The 20733-nt window shown below is 40.8% G+C and overlaps 1 protein-coding gene across 3 annotated transcripts in view; it reads right to left on the bottom strand.

The window, feature by feature from the left end:
* Positions 1–20733, bottom strand: part of SGCD (sarcoglycan delta) — a 375983-nt gene that overhangs the window by 66269 nt on the left and 288981 nt on the right. For all 3 annotated transcript variants that reach the window (XM_053377106.1, XM_053377104.1, XM_053377105.1), the window contains one exon: positions 1911–1998. In XM_053377106.1, coding sequence (XP_053233081.1) covers positions 1911–1998 — 88 coding nt within the window. The remainder of the gene's footprint in view (positions 1–1910; positions 1999–20733) is intronic.

The raw sequence follows: 20733 nt of genomic DNA, 5'->3' as shown, positions 1-20733 counted from the left end.
GTGCGCACCGACCCCTCTCAGTCTCCAGGCTTCAGGGATAGCCGCCTGAAGCCTTTGGAGTCCAGCGGGACCTCGTGCTGTGCTCCAAAGGCTTCGGGTTCCTTTTGCTGAAGCCGGGAGAGCAAGACTTTCCTGGCTTCAGCAGAGAGGGAGAGCTGCGCAACGCCCCTTCAGCGAAGAGGGAGGAGAAATGGAAGGGGCTCCGTTTCTCCTGCCGCTTCGCTGAAGGGGCGCTGAGCAGAGAGGGGAAGAATTCCCCCCCCCCCCGTTCTCCCCCTCCTATGGTCCGGAGCATCCTATAGAGGGAAAAATATGGTATATTCTACAAAGAGGTTTATCTATGAAATTGAAACATCTATAGTAGAATTTTGTTCTCTTATGCATCACAAAGCTACTGGGCCTTTCAGATTTTTCAAACATTTATTGACACCCCCCCCCCAAAAAAAAATCTCCTGCACTGCATCTTCATCTCCAACCCCCTGATCTGGACATTTTACCACTATGGTTCTGAGAGTGGAACAAGAAGTAAAAGATTCACTGTTTTACTAAAAAAAATAAAAATAACCACAGTTCTAGTTTCCCAACCTCTGCTACTAACACACTGCTATGGAAATGTATGACATTTCCATAGAGAGAGAAAGAAAGAAATGTGTGGTTATTTATAACTGCATAAGTTTTCAGTAAATGCAAGTGGCTAAAATACTTGCATTATCTTCGCGCTCTCTATATCTCAGACTTATTTACTTTTATAACAAGGAATGTAATTTGCATTTCCCAAATAATCATGTTACACCTGTCATTCTTCTTTCAGTATGACAGGGCAACAAAGTCTTAGACTAATTAGATTCAAAGGCAAGAGTTGCATCTCCTGGGACCATTTTCCCAGTCCAGTAGTTTCAAGCCTGGCAAACTGCACAATTATTCCACATAACACACAAACTGCACTATCTTTGCAATTGCACTGAAGCTAAATTCTATTATCCTGCAACAGAGTCACTCGAGTGCTCTGCATTTTCTGCCTGTACATGGCAAATGATCAACCAGCCCAACAAGCTCCCCTCCCGCTTCCCCTTTTTCTTCTTGAACGTGATAATCTGGGATTGAATTCTGGGGTGAATTTATTTCCTCTCCTCAAGGCAATTTTCACACATGCAACTAAAAATAATTGCCGGCTGAAACTGTTTATTTAATTATTTAGCACTCTCACTTGAGGCCAGGTGTTATATAAGCAAAGCAGGCAATCTAATTTCACACACAACAAAATGTTTATGGATTGCCGATGCCGTCTCATGGAACAGCTTCTCTCCCTTGCCACACTCCTTTCTTTCCGAGCAATCCCTCTTGCTGCAAAGGCACACATGCACTCAAAAGCAACATGTCTGCTGGGGTTTTTTAATTTTTTAGAAGCATCAGTTTCCCTGTTAAACATGAAGCATACCATTTCATGAACATAAATGGTACTTATCAGCACAAGCGATTTACTTTTAAAAAGGGGTTTCGGAAACCTTTAAAAGACAAGAGTGTATCCCTGCTGTGAATATTAATCAGTTAAGTGTCAGTCGTCCTGGGTAAGTTTAAATTGTCCAGGGACATTCTTGTGCCTGTTACAAATCAAAGATCAAAATGACTATTCTCTTCCTGAACTTGTACTTGTACAAGTGACCTTTTGTGTCAGACTCTGCTTTCAAATGAAAATAATTTTCGGCTGCCTTATTAGAAATATACAGCCAGCTTCTTCTTCACCTCAGTTCTAACATTCTTATATTTTTATATTTCTAGACAGGCAGGCGGGGTCATGGCTTGTACTGTACTAGATAAGTTAGTGATTATTATCCCATGGGCTAATGATCACAAAATACCCCATCACAGTGCCCTTTTTGTCTTCTTCTTCCCTTCCTCAGGCACCTTACCTGTTACAAGACGTGTAAGAACTTTACTCTCCTCATTGAGAATGTTCACTGTAACATTCCGAGCAGATTGGAAGTACAGAGGGTTGCCCTACAATAAGAGCACAAGAGAAAATGAATGAGACGGGCACATCGCTTCTCACTAGAAAACGTACTGTGCTCTCACGAAACCTGCAGAACATGAGTGCCCAAATCCATGTACCTATATTTGGTCAAATACTTTCATGGCTCCTCTAAACAAAATGCTTGCTTAAAGGATTACATAGGGTCATATAATTTTTTCATAGGACAAAATGTCACATGGTCCCTGTAGTTAATCGTTCATTTTTAAAGGTCTGGCCCAGGGCAAAATAAACAGTGATCTGCCTCACACAGGGTTTAGTAGTGCCTAGACCCCTAAATGAATTAGGCCCCAAATATCTGAAAGACCACCTCCTTGCCTACAGGCCCTCTTGGGGCTTAGGAATGAAAGAGGAGGGGCTATTTGTAGTTCCACTGCTCTCAGAAGTTTTTTTGGGAGCTGACAGTCTCAGAAAGGGCATTCTCTGTAGCAGCCCCTGAACTGCCAACTCTCAACAGGACATAAGGCACCACCATATTACTGGGTTCTTAGAAATATCAGGTACATCATTGCATAATATATAATGTCAATGACTGTGAAGAAAAGCTTTGACACAGGGTTCTACTAAGTTTAAATAAAATATGTAAGGGTGGTGTTTCATAGTCTTTGTTCACTTCCTTGAAAATGGATTCCAGAGTCAAACATGCATTTGAACATTCATACCAACTATCATTCCAATAACTCAAACTTTCAAGTCATATATTGTGTTGTATTTTGTATTTGCCTTCCCTTTCCACCTTCTTATTGAGGGTAGAGCTGCTTTTCAAACTCAAAATACAGAATTATGGCTTAAACGTGTATATGAAATTTCATACAAACAACCTGGCTCCTGCCCAAAATAATTCAAATTGGAGAATTAAGTCAAAGGACAAAGCCATTATAAAAAAATGTGAAGTCTTGATTATTCAAAGATATTTGGGTTCATCAAACCAACTTCATCTCGTGTTTCTGACATGTGGTTACTGCAGAGCAATCCATTTTTGATTAAGCTGGGCTTTATCACATGGCAGAGAGAGAAATGTCCTGATCTAGCAGCATACAACATATTTTCTGGATCATATTTATGGGTGCAGATTGAGTGCTGCATCCAGTGGCTGGTGCTTCTGCACTACCCATGAATCACCAAACTGATGGTCAGTGCTGTCATATATGAATATACAAAGCTACCTTAGTCTTAAGACAAAATTATGGTTATATTCAACCCAATACTATCTATTCTGACTGGCAACTCCAAGTTTTCAAGCAGAGATCCAGTTCTGCTACCTTGCATCCTTAAGTATTTTAACCTGCATCCTCTTTATGCAATACATGTGTTCTACCATTGAGCTATGGTCCCCTCCTGCTCTTTGTTTCAGTATAGAGGAATAACATTGAATCCAGGATCCCTTCAGCAAGAGATTAGCACTATAAAGGCTCACAAGGCAGACCATTTAGTAGGAATACCCTCACCTAATGAGGTGGGGCTGTGCACATTGCTGTGTGCAAATACATCAAGATCTGACTTTGCCAACCTTGTTGTGGCACCATGTCTGCAAAAAGCCCGAGCTAAACTTTGCTTTTTGAACCAGGTGAAAGAAGCAAATTCAGAATCTAAAGCCCATATTTAATCTTTTATTGACACTACCTGAACCGATGACATGACACTGGCTTAATTTATTTTGAGCTACAAATTGAGCAGAAAATAATGGTGTGCAGTTCACAAGGTTGAAGCATTTGCAGTTGATAGTTAGCCTTTGATACAAAGGTACAGATGCAGTCTGAATAAATAACTGGGCTCTCAATGTCACAGGACCTCAAAATAAGCCTTAGGCTATTACACATCATATACTAGTGGAACCAGCAGACTGTGCCCTAATAAAGAGGTGCGCATATGACTCAAAACTATTTTGATACGATAAAATGACTGGGAAAATTAGATACCAGAAAGATCACAAGTTCAATGAGGACTGGAGAAAGTTTATGATTTATCTGGAAAATATCTGTGATGAACAGACAATGCTAGTCGGTTTTAAAGAGGCTTTGTGATGAGAAAGGGTATTGTAAAAGAAAATGAGATGAAAGGATATTATTAACTGGCAATATATTATAAAGGAAATGCATAATAAATAGAAAACATGAGGATTGTGGGAGGAGCTGGTGGAAGTCAAAAATTTGTAAATTGGTGAATATGGTTATGTTTGAATAATTTGTAAAAGAGAAATTTGTAAAAAATTTAATAATAATAATAATAATAATAATAAAAACTATTTTGATACAACCCACATCCCAGGAATTACATTTTCTCCATACAGATAAGGAACTGGAATTTGCTCTTCCAAATAAACCCTGGCCAACCCTAACTCACACACCTGTGTCCGAGAATGCTTTGCATCAGGTGCACTTCATAATTCAGTCTGCCCTGCTTAGTTCGGGTTGTATAACCTAGTTCCCTTCTTGTAGATATATGCATATTGAGTGTAAAGCAGCAACATCTCTGGGATGGTTTGCATGGGAACTTTGTTAGTGTGATGTCATGACACCTCATAAGACACAGTCAGCATCTGCAGTGGATCAAGGCTTTGGGGGTGCAGACCATTATTTATAGGTGCAGTTCTAGTACGAAGCAAAGACATTCCTGGGTGTGGCCAACTTAAAAACACTGCAACCAAATTTAGTTTGAGGCTGTGTGTGTGTTCCTATGACTCTTCAAAGGCATTTAGAGTTTGGTGGTTCATATCCCAGTTATTAATTCAGCATCTCTGAATCAAAGAAAGAACTAGGAACATATTCAGCCTCAACTTAAATTAGCTCCAGCTTAATATTTAGTTCCAACATGGCCCATTTAAAAATGGCTTACAATATGGAGAGATATCCATTAGTAGATGCCAGCTGAAATCTCTCATAAACTTTCCTTTTCAATGAGAAAGCATGTTTTTGGCTCTAATGACAGTTGGTATTACTTATTTCTACAATGTGGTTTCTTTTTTATTTTTAAAATCACATGATCCAATAACCACTACAACCACTTAAGCCGTTCAACCAGCTCACCTTGTCTGAGCCTTTCTGGAAAGGCCAGCAGACTTTTAGACACCACTACTCCCTGTAATATGAAAGGGTGGGCTCCAGTGTTTATTACCATTTTGCATAAAATGAGATTATACTCTTTAAGAAATAACATTAGAGAAGCAAAGGAGCTCTCCTCACCCACAGAGGAGCCAGAGTACATTTTAAAAACACTTAACTGCTGCCCCTTTTTCAGACATTTAGTTCACAGATTCAGAGACCTTTCGTTCTTGTGGTTTGCAGAAAACTAAATCTGTCTGATGGAAGAGCCACTGTTGTATTAGTCTGCTAGCAGAGAATTTTTTCAAGCACTTAGAATACTGCCCACTTAGGTTTCCATAACTCATTCCATTAAAGGCTTAAAAAAGGAGCTAACATACAGGATTTATCTTTCTCTCAGAGACACTGCACAATTAGCATCTAATGCCTTCTGCTAAAGCACATAGGGGCACTTTTATTTTCTGACACACAGTTCTTTAAACACATTTCTTGTACAGTGGTATCTTGGGTTATAAGCACCTCGGGTTACAAACATTTCGGGTTACAAACTCCACTAACCCGGAAGTAGTACGTCGGGTTAAGAACTTTGCCCCAGGATGAGAACAGAAATCGTGCGGCAGCGGCAGTGGGAGGCCCCATTAGCAAAAGCGCACCTCAGATTAAGAACGGTTTCAGGTTAAGAACAGACCTCCGGAACAAATTAAGTTCTTAACCTGAGGTACTACTGTACATTCTGTTGAAAGAATCGGGGTGCTCATTCTTTCTCTCTCTCTCACATCAAGTTGCAATGAGAAGCACACCTTTTTCCTTTTTCTGAAATATATGCATATAAACACACATAACACACAGAATTTGGTGCCACATTCATTTCTCTGCTACATTAGGGCACAGGTTATACCAATACAGAATAATCAACCTAAATAGTGAGAATAATCTGTGCCATGGCACCCCAGCACATGTGAGGTCTAGCAGCCGTGTAGTCACCTTCCCAGCATGGGTGTTGCTGTTGCTTACTTGCACAGGATGGCACTCCCACCAGTACACTCACATGGCCCCATCCTTGCCACTGCACTGGTCCAACCCTGCCCAGGTAAGCTGCACTGATGTTGGTCTTAGAAGGGCAGCGCTGCTTCACCACATGGGTTGCTACAGGTGAGGTTGAAACCATGACTCATCCTAACTGTATTTGCAACATAGTCTGATTCAGAAAAGACAAGCGAGTTGAACCTGACCATCCCCTTGATTGCACTGTTGTATTTGCATGGAGATGACTTTTCCGGACACACCGCTTTCACAAGCTGGCTTGCTAAAAAGTTTAAAGACACATACAAATACAAACATGACTTACAGTTTACAATTTCAACCACTGATCTGAAATGAGTGGCAGCTAAAAATGTTCCAACGCAGCACATTAACCAAACACGGACTGAAATAAAAACATATTTAGAGTTCTCTTCAACCAGCAGTAATGAATCAACACATACTTCTTCCCAAAAGGGACGTATGTGTGGTTTTATTTAGTACGTGTGGCACCACACCTGCCAGTCTAACAACTCCTATTAGTGGGCTATGTTCACAGATACGGTTCTTGAAGTTCATATGGGTTCACATATTCCTTCCAATAACTTGGTACAAAGCGTGTAGTGCTCTGAAGACCAAGACGACCACCATGAATTGGGCAGCCAGTGTGACCCATAAATAACTGGTGTAATATGACCTGAATGTCTAGTTCCCACAAGTATTCTGGCTGACATATTCTGCATCCATTGCAGCTCCCAGACTGTCTTCAAGAGCAGCCTCACATAGAGTATACTGCAATAATGGCTGTAACTAAAGAATGTGCCACGGAAGCTAGTAGTGTCTGCTTTCTCTTGACAGAGCCGCAGCTGTCGAACTAGCCTCAGGTTTACTATCTCATCTGCTGTTTACGAGAACTCCGTAAAAGATCATGCCTTTTTAAAAACTGCAGCTTGCACTCCTGTCACCACTTCACTTGTTTCACCATGACTGATCCACTCTAATTGCAGTTGCTTGAAATGATTATACTATATATACATAATTTTTCAGTCTGGTAGCTCCACTCTGTCTATAAGATGAATGCTGTTTTTATTGATTTCAGTGGTCCCTGAATTAGGCTCTTCAACTCTCTCAGCAGTTTTAGGAAATTAGATGAAAATCATCATCATCATCATCATCATCATCATCATCATCATCCAGGCTGCTTTATGCTGTCTTGGATTAAATTATTTTTTGTTTTCTTTCTTTTTTCCTATTGACTTTTGCTGAATTTAATCATGATGTTTTATTATTTATTATTCACATTATTTCTAGTATTATTTTAGCATTTTTTCTGTGTTAAGACACCAAGGAATGTGTACACATAGGCAGCTGTTTACATTAGTTAAATCATCATCATTATCATAGATGAAAAGATCAACTATTTAGACATCTTTCAGGCTGGTTCTCCTAGGGTATTATCCACAACATTGCTGCACTTATCTGTTTATAGGACTGGACAACTTTTTTTTTTTTGGCTTGAGGGTTGAATTCACCCATGGCCAAGCCTCCAGCACTTGCATGTCAGAAGCAGGTGTAGCCAACATGTGTTCTAGGGTGATCTCTGCAGTTCACCTGAGGCTGGGAGTTCTTGCCCTCTTTCAGCTCATCAGCTACCGGTAATCAACATGACTGATGCCCAAGAAGAAGCCTGCTTTCATCCTCATCAGGGCACTGGCCTGAGTTGGGTGAGGTTTAAATCCAGGCTACTTTTTTTTGCATGCGTTCACTTATTCGTAATCTCCATCTCATTTCTACATTAATCCGCACAAAAATACTTATTTTAAAACAGATTTCTCTCCTCAAAATAAACATTTTTAGAACATTTTTAGATTGAGGAAGTGCAGAATCCAGGGTGTAACTGAAATATAATCTGCACATTTGACCAGGAGATACGAAACCAGGTCAGTTTCTATCGGATTTCACAAAGGTAAACTCTCTAACCGCCCCTTCAGCTACATAAAAGTAAAGGTAAAGGGACCCCTGACCATTAGGTCCAGTCATGACCGACTCTGGGGTTGCGGCGCTCATCTCGCTTTATTGGCCGAGGGAGCCGGCGTATAGCTTCTGGGTCATGTGGCCAGCATGACTAAGCCGCTTCTGGCGAACTAGAGCAGCACACGGAAACAACGTTTATCTTCCCGCTGGAGCGGTACCTATTTATCTACTTGCACTTTGACATGCTTTTGAACTGCTAGGTTGGCAGGAGCAGGGACTGAGTAACAGGAGCTCACCCCGTCGTGGGGATTCGAACCGCCGACCTTCTGATCGGCAAGTCCTAGGCTCTGTGGTTTAACCCACAGTGCCACCTGCGTCCCTTCAGCTACATAGAGAAGTTCAAATGTGTCCGCATGCAAGTGAAGCTGTGGGACACGAGGAACTCTGCAGAAGAGTAGGCAATGGCAGGCTGCCTGGATCAAGAGTACAATCTCATAGTCAAACTAAGAAGAAGAAACAGGCAACACCTGCTCTGCTGGCTCTGGAGGTGTGGGAAGGGATGCACAGGGCTGGTGCTTCCCATAATGGTGGTGGTGATTTTATTTACATCTAAATACTAAATACTAAAACCAATTCCGATGAAAGCAATCAAGAAAACACTAAAAACAATGACGAGGCCATCTTCAAGGGTGTGTGTAGGTGATAAAGCACTCTGCTGCCTGTTCTGGGAAAGAGGGGAAGGCTGACACAACTAAAAATTGCAGAAGAAACAGCAGTGTTTCAGTCTGTTCACATACAGGGGGAAAAATGTTAGGGATATGTGGGAGGCTGGGATTGTGTGATGGTGCTGCTGGTATGAACCAGGGCCTCTATGTAGGAGATAGACAATTTGCACAATTATGGCCCTATAGTGAACTGCTATTGATAATTCATATCCCTCTTGGTAAAAGCACTGGTTCACACAATGTGTGCTCTCAGGCTTGAGCAGTGTCAGAACCAGAACTCTGTCACATCGTGATGCCACAACAAATTATCCCAGTATGTGTATATCAGACATAAATAAAATTAAGCTGGAATTCTGATCCCTGCAATATTTGCACTTGCCTAGCTATCTACTTCAATGGAGCAAAGATATCACAGCTGACACATCATTATCACCTACGTAAGACTCCAACATTTGTTTTTAACACCTTAGCAACATCTGAGTGTTTGCAAACACTCCATGGATTCTCACCCATTCGGCTTCCCACACACAGCCAAATGCCACATGGACAGCTATGAGAAAGACTAGCAGTACTCTGGAGTGAAGCAGATGTTTCTTTCCAATGGGGAAGGGGAAAATAATGGATTTGTTAAAATTCAGTGGAAAAGTTAAGAATGATGAACTGAAAGTTTTAACTATATTGTGGTTCTGAAAATGAAATATAACCCAAAATAATATTTGATAGCTTTTGTTTCAAATTAGAAACTTTTAAAAAAATCCTCTTCATTTGTGCAAGATCTCTCTGTAAGAAATGTAATGTTTAGGGGCTATAATTATAGATATCAGGAATGAGGACTGGTATAAAACAGGGAGGGGGAAATTAGAAATGGCTGCCTCCACATCAATGGTCAGACATCCTACGTTGTCATGACAGAACATGGTAAATGTTGCAACACAACATTCAGTGCAACACCACCAGTATATACTCTGCCTGTAACAGTGTTGTTACTCCAGAGACTCAAACCCCCATCACCCAACTCCATCTCAGCTTAAGAAATGGGCGTGTGACAGGGCAGATCACTCCACCCAGGTAAGCAAGGGAAGGAGGTAAGCATGCTAGAAAGCATTACTGCTGCCACCACTTCTCATGCCTTCCCTCCTCATCCCTCTGCCATCTGTGATTTCTGTATGTTATCTGAACACTCAGGTGACACCCCTCCTCCTTATCTATCCCTCGCTCCCTCCTTCCCAAAAACTTATTGTAGGTATTGTCTCAAGCACAGTCCCTTGATGGCATGCAACTAAGCTTTACTTAGACCAAACCCACTGAAATTAATGAAGGTGACTAAGTTAGTCCATTCGGAACCCTCATGTTGCTCCCAGAGATGCTAAGTGTGTCTCATTTTTTACACCATTTTGTTTGTTTCGTTTCTGCTGCATTCACCCCTCCACTCCTGTACTGAATAAACACCTAGAATACAGCAGCTTTTCTGCTGGTGCAGTAGCAGCATAACTCCCCACCCACCACCCACCATCCATTGGTATAAATAAGATGACCCTGTCAATAATTTATAAACTAGTTGCAGACCTTTTTTAAAGGCTTAAAGCGTGTCCTTAAATTACAATTCCCGCAAGGCTAGTGTCCCACATAAGGAAATATTTCTGAATTATAAACAAGATTGCTATAAAAATGACGATCTTTTCCAGAAATAGGCTTGCATACCAAACTTTGTGTATAAATTCTGTCTCACACAAGTTTCTATTATGGAAGATATTGCCAGCAATTTTGTATTGTTGCCAATAAACTATTATAAATATTCCATAGATTTCTAGACCAGTAACAGTTGCATATACAGTGGTACCTCGGGTTACATGCGCTTCAGGTTACATATGCTTCAGGTTACAGACTCGGCTAACCCAGAAATAGTACCTCGGGTTAAGAACTTTGCTTCAGGATGAGAACAGAAATCGTGCGGCGACGGCGCAGCAGCAGCAGGAGGCCTCATTAGCTAAAGTGGTACCTCAGGTTAAGAACAGTTTCAGGTTAAGAACGGACCTCCGGAACGAATTAAGTACATAACCAGAGGTACCACTGTACAACCCTCTGTAAATTGTTAATATTATCTACCAATAGGTTTTCTCCATTCCTAGGGCTTATGGACAGATAACACAAAAGAAAATTAAGTTAAAATAATATATCCACAGATATATTACAAACTGTAAACTGTATCTTTGACTAAAATTATTTTAAACCATAGATGACCAAGCCAAACAACAACAACAACAAAATACTTATAGTGCTTCTGGGATATACTGAGATTTCCAATAAGATACAACAATATTGAAAAGGCACAATATGGTGCCCCCTCCCTCACCTTTCATTCTGCTCAGTTCACTATGTCATAGCTGAGATGCCCTGAGGCGCCTCTTAGGCCTGGCGTCCAGTGTGGTGGAACCAGACACGTTGCCCTAAATCTGACTCTGGTGCTGGAAGCATGATGTGAATGCATTCTCAAAGCACAAACGGACCACATCTTCACCAGAAACTGTTTTGTAGAGGAACTGAAAACACATCCTCTTTATCACTTATTTTAACTCTTCTTTAAGGCCTCCCACTGCGGCTTTGTAATAATGCTCATGTTGCTGGTAATGTACCTACACTGGTTGTCCTATATATGCCATCAATTAAAATGTGTGATTTATGCTACAGGAAATGGCATTCGAAAGGTGCAGCAAATATGTCAATACAATACAGTATGCTTTGTAAGTAATCAACGTAAGTAATCAACGAGCTACCCAGCAGAACATGAGTGTTGTTGTTTTTTCAACAATTAATTAAATAAATGAAATTGACCGATAACCTACTACACTCAATACATAGCAAAATGAATCACAGCACCCCACTCTAGTAGTGCCTTCTGCGCTATCTTATTTCTGAGGAAAATGCTAAAAGCTTCTGTACGACACTGTAAAAACTCAGTGACTGACAGTTTGTATGTACTTTTAAACTCACCTATGCCTGTACTTTTTTTTTAATGTATTAGATATTTTATATAGATTTATTTGCCTTAATAATGGGAAAGACCTGCAAAATTACTAAGACTTTTTTTCCTGCAGAACTTTAAAAGGTAATTTAAATATAACATCTCATGGTTAGTATTTCTTTTCTACATCTGGGAGTGGGGAGAGAGAGAGGCAAGTTAAAGTAAATCCAGTAGGTTCCAAAAATCAGAATATCAGAAAAGGCAAGTAAGAGGCAACATAATGGAAGTTTATAAAATTATTTATAGCATGGAGAAGAGTGGAAAGAGAAAAGTTTTTTCTCCCTCTCTCATAACACTAGAACTTGTCCACATCATCTAATGAAGCTAAAAGTTGGAAGTTTTAGAACAGATTTAAAAAGTACTTCTTCACGCAGTGCATAGTCAAGCTATGGCTACCATCCTGCATGGCTTTTAAAAGAGGATTAGACAAATTCATGGAGGAGAGGGCTATTGATGGCTACTAGCTATGCTCTACCCTCCAGATTTGGAGGCAGCAATGCTTCCAAATATCAGATGCTGGGAACCATGGGAGCGCTCTTGTGCTTGAATCCGGCTTACAGGTTTCCAACTGAGGCATCTGGTTGGCCATTGCAGGTACGGGATGCTGGACTAGATGGGCCAGTGGCTTAATCCAGCAGGCTATTCTTATGGCACTCTTCAAAGAGATATGCTTAGAAATAATACTGTTTAGAAAAAAATGAGAAAAAGAGAAATAGGTTTTCAAATAGGGATATAAGTGAGTCGTAGGGCACTCATCAGGCACGGAGAACATTGCAGGTCCAGTTCCTTACATCTCTAGCTAAAAGGTAGCAGGTGGAAAGAACCAAAATTCCGATGCCATGTAAAGTTACTGCCAGTCAAAACACATAGTACTGGGCAGACTGACCAATGGTTTGATTCAGTAAGTACAGCAGCACCCAGTTTGGACAACGAAAGCTACCCTCTCCTTCCGGCAGCCAGTGCCAAGGCTGTAGGCCTCATTGCTGGGATGCTTTTTCAGTGTCACACTACAAGGAAGCTTGTACGTACAGGCATAAAAGAAGTGAACTGCCTTTGAAATGCTCATTTGTCAGTTGTGAAATTAAAATTACCTAAAAGTGGAGAATATAAACCAGTATTTTAAAGGATGGAAGGGAAAATATATGCTTCAAGAGAATGTGAACCAGAACCAGAAAAACACAGCAGATGATGCAGATTACGTAGGCAGGGTTCAGAGTGCAACCCCACATGATTACTTGCAGGAGTGTGTAGTACCATTAACAGTTTTGTAACCTGATGGGGGACCAAACAGAAGGGCTTCCTGACTAAATCGGGTCTCAGGTTATGCCTGGGAAAAGGTGTTGCTTGCTCTGCAAGCAGTCTAAGCTATATATTGTTAAAAGAATGGTTGTACACATTCCTGTCATGGCGTCAATATCTAACATTAGTCTTCAGTCTAGAATCCTAGCGTTGGAAGGGACCCCGAGGGTCATCTAATCCAACCTCCTGCCACACAGGAATCTCAGCTAAAGCATCCATGACAGATGATCATCCAACCTCTGCTTTAAAACTTCCAAGAAAGGAGTGTTCACAACCTCCCGAGGGAGTCTGTTCCCCCAACAGTTCTTACTGGCAGAAAGTTCTTCCTCATGTAAATCTGCAATAGCAGAATTGTTTCCACAAAATTATGTGGTATCCAAAATTGTGCTGCAATTATAATATTACTTGATTATTTGAACATATCTCCCCATCTTCTTCTGTTCCTGACTTTGACCTTGGAAGCAGGATGTTCATGTAATTAAGCCTCTTTTCTTTGCAAAACTTTAAACTTGACAATATAAGCTTTCAAAGAAGAATGAGGACAATCTGTGAATGGAATGGATAATGAAGGAATAATAAAACAAACACACTCCCATTCTCTAGTACATGTCATATTCATTTGTAAAGTTGATTGCCTTTAAGAAGGAGACAATAGGTTTTTAGCACAGATGTAAAATATTCTCCAGTCTTTTTCTCTCCGTAAACAAACCATTTTCAGAAAGAACAAATAAAATAATGCAATAGTGATCGGTAAGAATTTTATACCAAATTTGATTGGGAGACAATGTTGTCTTCTCTTGTGACCTTTCTTGGTGTGGAATCTTTAATGGGCTGCCCTAGTCTCCAATGTGGTAGCATCATTCTTTTCAAATACCTACTTTCGATTTTTTAAAAATACTGAAATACATGCATTTTTATCTTCCCCAAAATAACAAAAATCAAATGAGCAGTTTCAGAAGTAGACACGAGCCATCCTGGAATGCACTTCAGATCATCTGGCTTACACTGACTAAACTCTTGCTGGCGGAGAGGGCTGTCCCTGAACAATGGGGGTGAATTGTGGTGGGAAGCATCTCCCAATGTGGACTGAACGACAACATTCAAATAGATCATTAGTACTTTTATACTAAAAAAAGGTCCCACTCTTAATGTTCAAATAACACCAGTCCTGAGAGATCTGCATTGGCTCCCAGTATACTTCCAAGTACAATTCAAAGTGTTGGTGCTGACCTTTAAAGCCCTAAAGAGCCTCGGCCCAGTATACCTGAAGAAGCGTCTCCACCCCCATCATTCAGCCCAGACACTGAGATCCAGCGCCGAGGGCCTTCTGGCAGTTCCCTCATTGTGGGAAGTAAGGTTACAGGGAACCAGGCAGAGGGCCTTCTCAGTAGTGGTGCCTGCCCTGTGGAACACCCTCACATCAGATGTCAAGGAAATAAGCAGCTATCCCATTTTCAAAAGACATCTGAAGGCAGCCCTGTTTAGGGAAGTTTTTAATATTTAATGCTGTATTGTTTTTAACACTCAATTGGGAGCTGTCCAGAGTGGCTGGGGAAACTAAGCCAGATGGGGGGGTATAAATAAATTATTGTTGTTGTTGTTGTTGTTGTTATTTTTATTATTATTATTAACTGTATACTTCTTTTTAAAATAACTTTTCCTTTTACTCTTCAACATTTATTTACCGGTAGCTTGTTTCTGACCAATGAAAGTCCCAACACATTGCTCTCCATGGGTTGCTATCTATCTAAAGGTCTCTAACCCATTTTATACCTTGGATTATTCAAGGACAAGAAGCACGGACTACACAATACGTAACAATTTCCCCCCGGAATTGACAATAAACATACAATTTATTTTAGGGCTAAATTAAAATGTCAGCCAATGTTGAAAGATACGGACTCTGGATGTACACTGAACCAACCACATAATTATTTCACTGCCTGGCCAAATTTATCTTGCATTCCCTCATTCTGTATATCTGCCCACTTTCAAGGCCATGAGGACAGGTATTGAAACACAGCTTGATTGGCTGCTCTGCACCCTTCGGTGTAATAACTTCACCCCGGGGCATTGCATAATCCTGTAGTTTTCACATTTTATACAGTGCCCCCCCCCCAATTCATTTCTGCCTTGTTGTGACAAGAAGCTTCGTAAACTTACCATTGTGAGATAGAGCCAGGAGTCTGGCTTTTTTTTTTTTAACTCTGCTAGTAGTAAATTTGAAGGAAGAAATGGTCAAGGTAAATAGCTCCATTATCTTTAAAAGAATTTCCCGTTTAACCAAAAAGGCAACCAATTGCTTCCATGTAAGAAAAGGCTGGCAAAAGATCCCAGTAGAAACCAATCTGCTATAGAAAGTAGTGGCTGGGCGTGGAGCTTCGGGCAGCACCAGAAATGAACCAAATATGGTCTTGAATCCAAACCTTTGAATTTGGTCTTGAAAAAGACTGCCCTTTAGCCACTGGTATCATCTGTCTACTGTCATCTTCCAAGTGTTCCCCGCGCCTTATATTGCCACTATTTCAGTATTGTTAAAATGTACTCAGTATGGACTATGTATATTTTAAATCAGGAGTGGGGAACCTGAGGACCTTCAGATGATGTTGATGGATTCAAACTACCTTCAGCAGCCTCAGTCAGCATAGCCAACAGTCAGGGATTATGGGAGCTGTAGTCCAACAACATAGGGAAGATGATAGGCTCCCCATCCTTCTTTAAAATATTTGTGTGTGCACTCTCTCTCTCTATGCTGGAGATGACATGTAAGCCCATGGGTCTCTGAAAATGTATCTGTTCTGGACACAGTCTAGGTATAAATGAAACCATACACAGAAATGAGCATGGAAGCTGCACAACTGATCAACCCAACAAACGTAATTCATCTATACAAAGCAATTCATCAAATCTAAACAACAATAACACATGGTGTCAAGCGTTCAGGGAAGCTCCCCTACTGGCGAAGTGGTTTATTTCTAAATCTCATTCCAGGGAATGTACAAATATACAAGACTGAGAAAAGAAATGAACTGGGTAGCTATAAATACACAGTTACACACACGAATCAAGCATTCAAGGATACTCACAGAAGAACATTCTAAATTAATTAAAATGGGACAAGGAAACTTACAAAAGAAGAAGAGATTGGTGCTTTTCTGTATTTTTCATTCACAATAAACAGTCACAGCCCATAACTGAGAGTGGTTCCTGAAGTTTTTAACCCAGCGCAAAGAAGAAGAGATTCTGAACTGGTTGTTGCAAAGAGGGCCAACTCCAGGTTTGTGAGTGCTTATCACACATACAGCAATCTGAATGAGAGTCATTTTCTGTAACAACAGCTGAGAAGAAATGGCAAACTTTCATAGATTCATAACTTGGCTGATAGAATCTATCAAAGGTCTGCATATGCTAACTTGCTGATAGATGATAGATGGCAAAAATGTGCCCATCAAAGCAAGATACTAAAGTGACTTTCTTTGTAGGGAAAGTAATCTACTATAACTATGGTTGTTTTTGAAAGGAAGAGTAAAGCAGTGCTTAAATGAACAATGCTATGAAACATGATCCTCTGGAAGTCTCCAGGATGACAACTCATGAAGGTACGAAGGTAGAAACTGTCAGAATTCACCCTCAACCTGTCCTGTGGAAATAGCAGGCTATTAGGTCCAGAAGAGAGAATGATGAACTGTGTGAGTAGAGAAACTAGTGTCAATATAGGCAAAAAGAGCAAGCTGTCCATATTTAGCTTTTATAAACAATGTTGATTATGTATTTTTTTTTAGCAGCCTATGGATAAGAGCAATTTGAAAGGCTTCATTTGAGTTCCTTCACTTGCCCCTTAAATATGCAGCAAACTGGTTTGACTGCATTAGAGTCATACCTTGGGTTGAATGTGCTTCGAGATGAGAGCGTTCGAGTTGCGCTCCACGGCAACCTGGAAGTAACGGATTTCGCCGCTTGCACATGCGCAGACGCTCAAAATGATGTCACGCGCATGCGCAGAAGTGGCGAAAACCGACGCACGTGTGCACAGACGTGCCATCGCTAGTTACGTTTCCTTCTAGATGTGAACGGGGCTCCGGAACGGATCCCGTTCGCATCTAGAGGTACCACTGTATTAGGCCATGCTTGTGCCTGGTGGTGGTGGGGGAATCCTATAGCAGTATTATTTTCGTGAAGACTATTCCAAAAGGCACCAAATTTTGAGTTACTAGAGTAGTCGTTCTTCAGGGTTCAGCTCCTTCTCCAGGATTTCAAGACACTGAATTTTATGTTGGGAATGCCTGCTTCTCATTTCTAATTGGCTTACACACAAATGCACACACATGGAGATCACTTTGCACAACTTCCCATCCCACACACTGATGAACCTTATTTTGAACTGTTAATAACATAATCTGGCTCAAAACACCTTGGCTTTTACCACTAGACAGGTTACTGTAGTCATATGTTCTTTTTGTTTTTACATGAAAACTAATAAAAATTATTTGGACCAAAAAAAAAGGTTTTTAAGTAAAAGGTGTGGGGGTGTCCAGGAGACTGAAAAAGGAAGGCACCTTCTTTAATGGGACACGGGGGGTGCTGTGGGTTAAACCACAGAGCCTAGGACTTGCCGATCAGAAGGTCGGTGGTTCGAATCCCTGCGGCAGGGTGAGCTCCCGCTCGGTCCCAGCGCCTGCCAACCTAGCAGTTCAAAAGCACGCCAAAGTGCAAGTAGATAAATAGGTACTGCTCCGGCGGGAAGGTAAACTGCGTTTCTGTGTGCTGCTCTGGTTCGCCAGAAGTGGCTTAGTCATGCTGGCCACATGACCAGGAAGTTGTACGTCAGCTCCCTCAGCCAATAAAGCAAGATGAGCGCCGCAACCCCAGAGTCGGTCATGACTGGACCTAATGGTCAGGGGTCCCTTTACCTTTACCTTCTTTAACTGGATCAATGAGTCTCCCATGAGCTCTTTTTTTTTTTTTGTAAGCCATCACTCAGAAACATCTGCACTAAACCTTTTATTTGATAAGTGTTAACAAAGCAAGACTGCTAGTAAGAAAAGAAGACTGCTATAATAGATCTGGCAGTGTTACTGGGCATCAGTCTTCATGCTAACAATAGAGTTTTATGTCTGGAAATAATCCCGTCTCCATTCTTGATCCCCCCCCCCAATAATTACAGTAATAAAAGAACAATATTAACTGCTGTATAAACAAAGCTCAAATCTATAATTTTCTTTTTAGAGGGCTCTTTTTGAAAGAAAAGATTTGTGAGTGTAAGACTTAAATTACTATTCTATGAGAATGTAACAGAAAGGTCTGTCTCTGTAGAACTGGCATTTTCTGCTGTTGGGGTATTTCTATGTTCGATGTTGAACATGCAATATTATATAGCAAATTGTTTAGACTAAAGAGAGAGGCTTCTTTTCCTCCAAGCTGCCTCATCAGCTGCTTTGCAGCTGAGTTCATCTGAAAATTAAATTACATTATGTTTGTAGACGTTTTTTCTTCTTCTTTTTAAAGGCCACCCTCTTATGTCTGGCTCAGCTTCCTTGCCAGATTCTTTACTTTATTTGTTCATAATTAGTAGAAGACTCCAGATGTCAACAAGAAATTGATAGAAATACAATTTTCAAAAGGTATGCAACTGTTTGTGTCAGAGTTCGAGTTCAGTAACGGTAATGTTGTGAATACATCTTTTTAACCTTTGTAAGTTACTTCCACTACATACATATTATTCATATAAAATTTCATGCGCCGTAGTATTGCTATGTCTTGTGGGTCTCATATGCATAGCCAAATCCCACTAGTGTTCAGAGAACAGGATTGAAAGTAGATTCATTTACTGTTCATTATGAAAATGCAGGGCACTTTTTCTGATTTTGCTGATAAAAATTCTGTGCTGCAGTTCACAGAGCTATAACTTTCAGAACTCACCCAAATTCAAAAATACATTTACTTGAGGGCACGTCACACTGATTTTCATTGAACATTCTTCCAAGTAAGTGGAAAAGTGTTGCAGCCCAAGCTGAGGATATGACTACTACATAAATTATAGTGTTACTCTGAAACTCTGTAATCAGTCCTCAGCTCTATCTGGGTGGGAATTCATGCTCGATTGTCACTGCATCCCCCATTATCCCGCCCAATTTTCTCTCTATGTGCACTTCATCCCAATGGTGAGTGGGCTGAACTGGTACAGACATTGCTATGGATTTACTCTGTCACCATATTTGGGGCCTAGGAGGGTTTTTTTTCCTGCACACAAATTGGTTCATCTGTAGGTTTTCACCTGCCTCGTAGCAAACGTCACAACTTTGGTGGTTAAGGCATTGGGTGGTTTCTTTTATCACCAGGGTACCCTGTTAAAAAGGGTCCTGGAAGGGGTAGAACCATCTGAGTGTCCACACAGGGGCTGATGGGGTATAGCACCCCTTTCAAGAGGTGGCGCTGGTGAGAACATCACACTTGACCCAAGTCAAGGGGCAGTGTTCATGCCAGGGCTGACCCATCCCAGGTTCAACCAGCAGATGGGCTGGTTTGGGGTTGGATGCTTACCCAATGCTTTGCCAGCTTACATCTGTTATCAATAAAGTTGTAGCCTCATTTAACCTGTCCAATGGTCTCCTGTGTCTTATTATCATGGTCACACACTATGCCTTATGCACCTGGGCCATGTAAAAGATAAGCAAGTGAAGATAATTATAACAATACCTACAAAAGGTGGGTGAAATTACACTAGAGCATTTGGAAATTGTAAGGAGGAATGTCCTTAACATTTGTTGGTTGGAGCATCCCAGCATCCCTATGAAAGGAACACCTGAGTGAAAAGAGGCATAGGCAGAGCTATGCAGTTCCTGCAATAAGGCATCTATCTGTGCCAACAGAGAGCCACTGTTTAATTTCCTTTTCTGCCACTACATGCATTGGCACAGTGTAGGCCACTTTTGTCACACCCTTCTCTTTGTCGATTGGCAGTGGCAAATACAAAGCTGTCAATTGCCAAAGCTAGCATAAGAATATATAAAACATATGGGTAGAAATGTATGTGTTAAAGGCATGTCTTTGGCTTCAGAGGCATCATTGTTCAAGAAGCTTTAAATGATGCACAAATGACAGTACGAACTCATTTAAACATGGTCAAACCATAATCCAGACACACACACACACACACACACACACACACACATATATATATAAAACAAAACCCAGCTTGTTTTAACTAGCTAATAGTTGTGAGCACTGGAATTACTGGAAACCACTGAACAAAAACCCTTTCTATTGTACACTTAGAACAAACATAGTGAAATAATAAATGAAATAACAGAGAGACCATATTTCTACCACCACCACCCCAGTAGAATCACATGTTCATCTCTTCATGTGTAACAGACCAGCTGCTGTTTGCTCTTGTTAAATTACAATTTAATCTTTTCTCAGCTGGGTGTATTAACTTATGTGTTTTCCTAGCATGTAGCACAAGGAGACTCAGAGGCTGGCTGAGATGTCTGTGTGTCATTCAAATACTGTAAGTAACCATAATGCCAGAAAACATCCCCATATGGTCAGAAAGGGGAAAGAATTCATAAGTGTCCAAATTCATCTACACCCATATGTTGATATGTAGGCAATACTTTTGGG

Source organism: Podarcis raffonei, chromosome 2 (assembly GCF_027172205.1).
Source record: "Podarcis raffonei isolate rPodRaf1 chromosome 2, rPodRaf1.pri, whole genome shotgun sequence".
In the NCBI taxonomy this organism is placed as follows: Eukaryota; Metazoa; Chordata; class Lepidosauria; order Squamata; family Lacertidae; genus Podarcis; species Podarcis raffonei.
The sequence above is the reverse complement of the archived record's forward strand: the minus strand, read 5'-3'. Positions and strand labels throughout refer to the sequence as shown.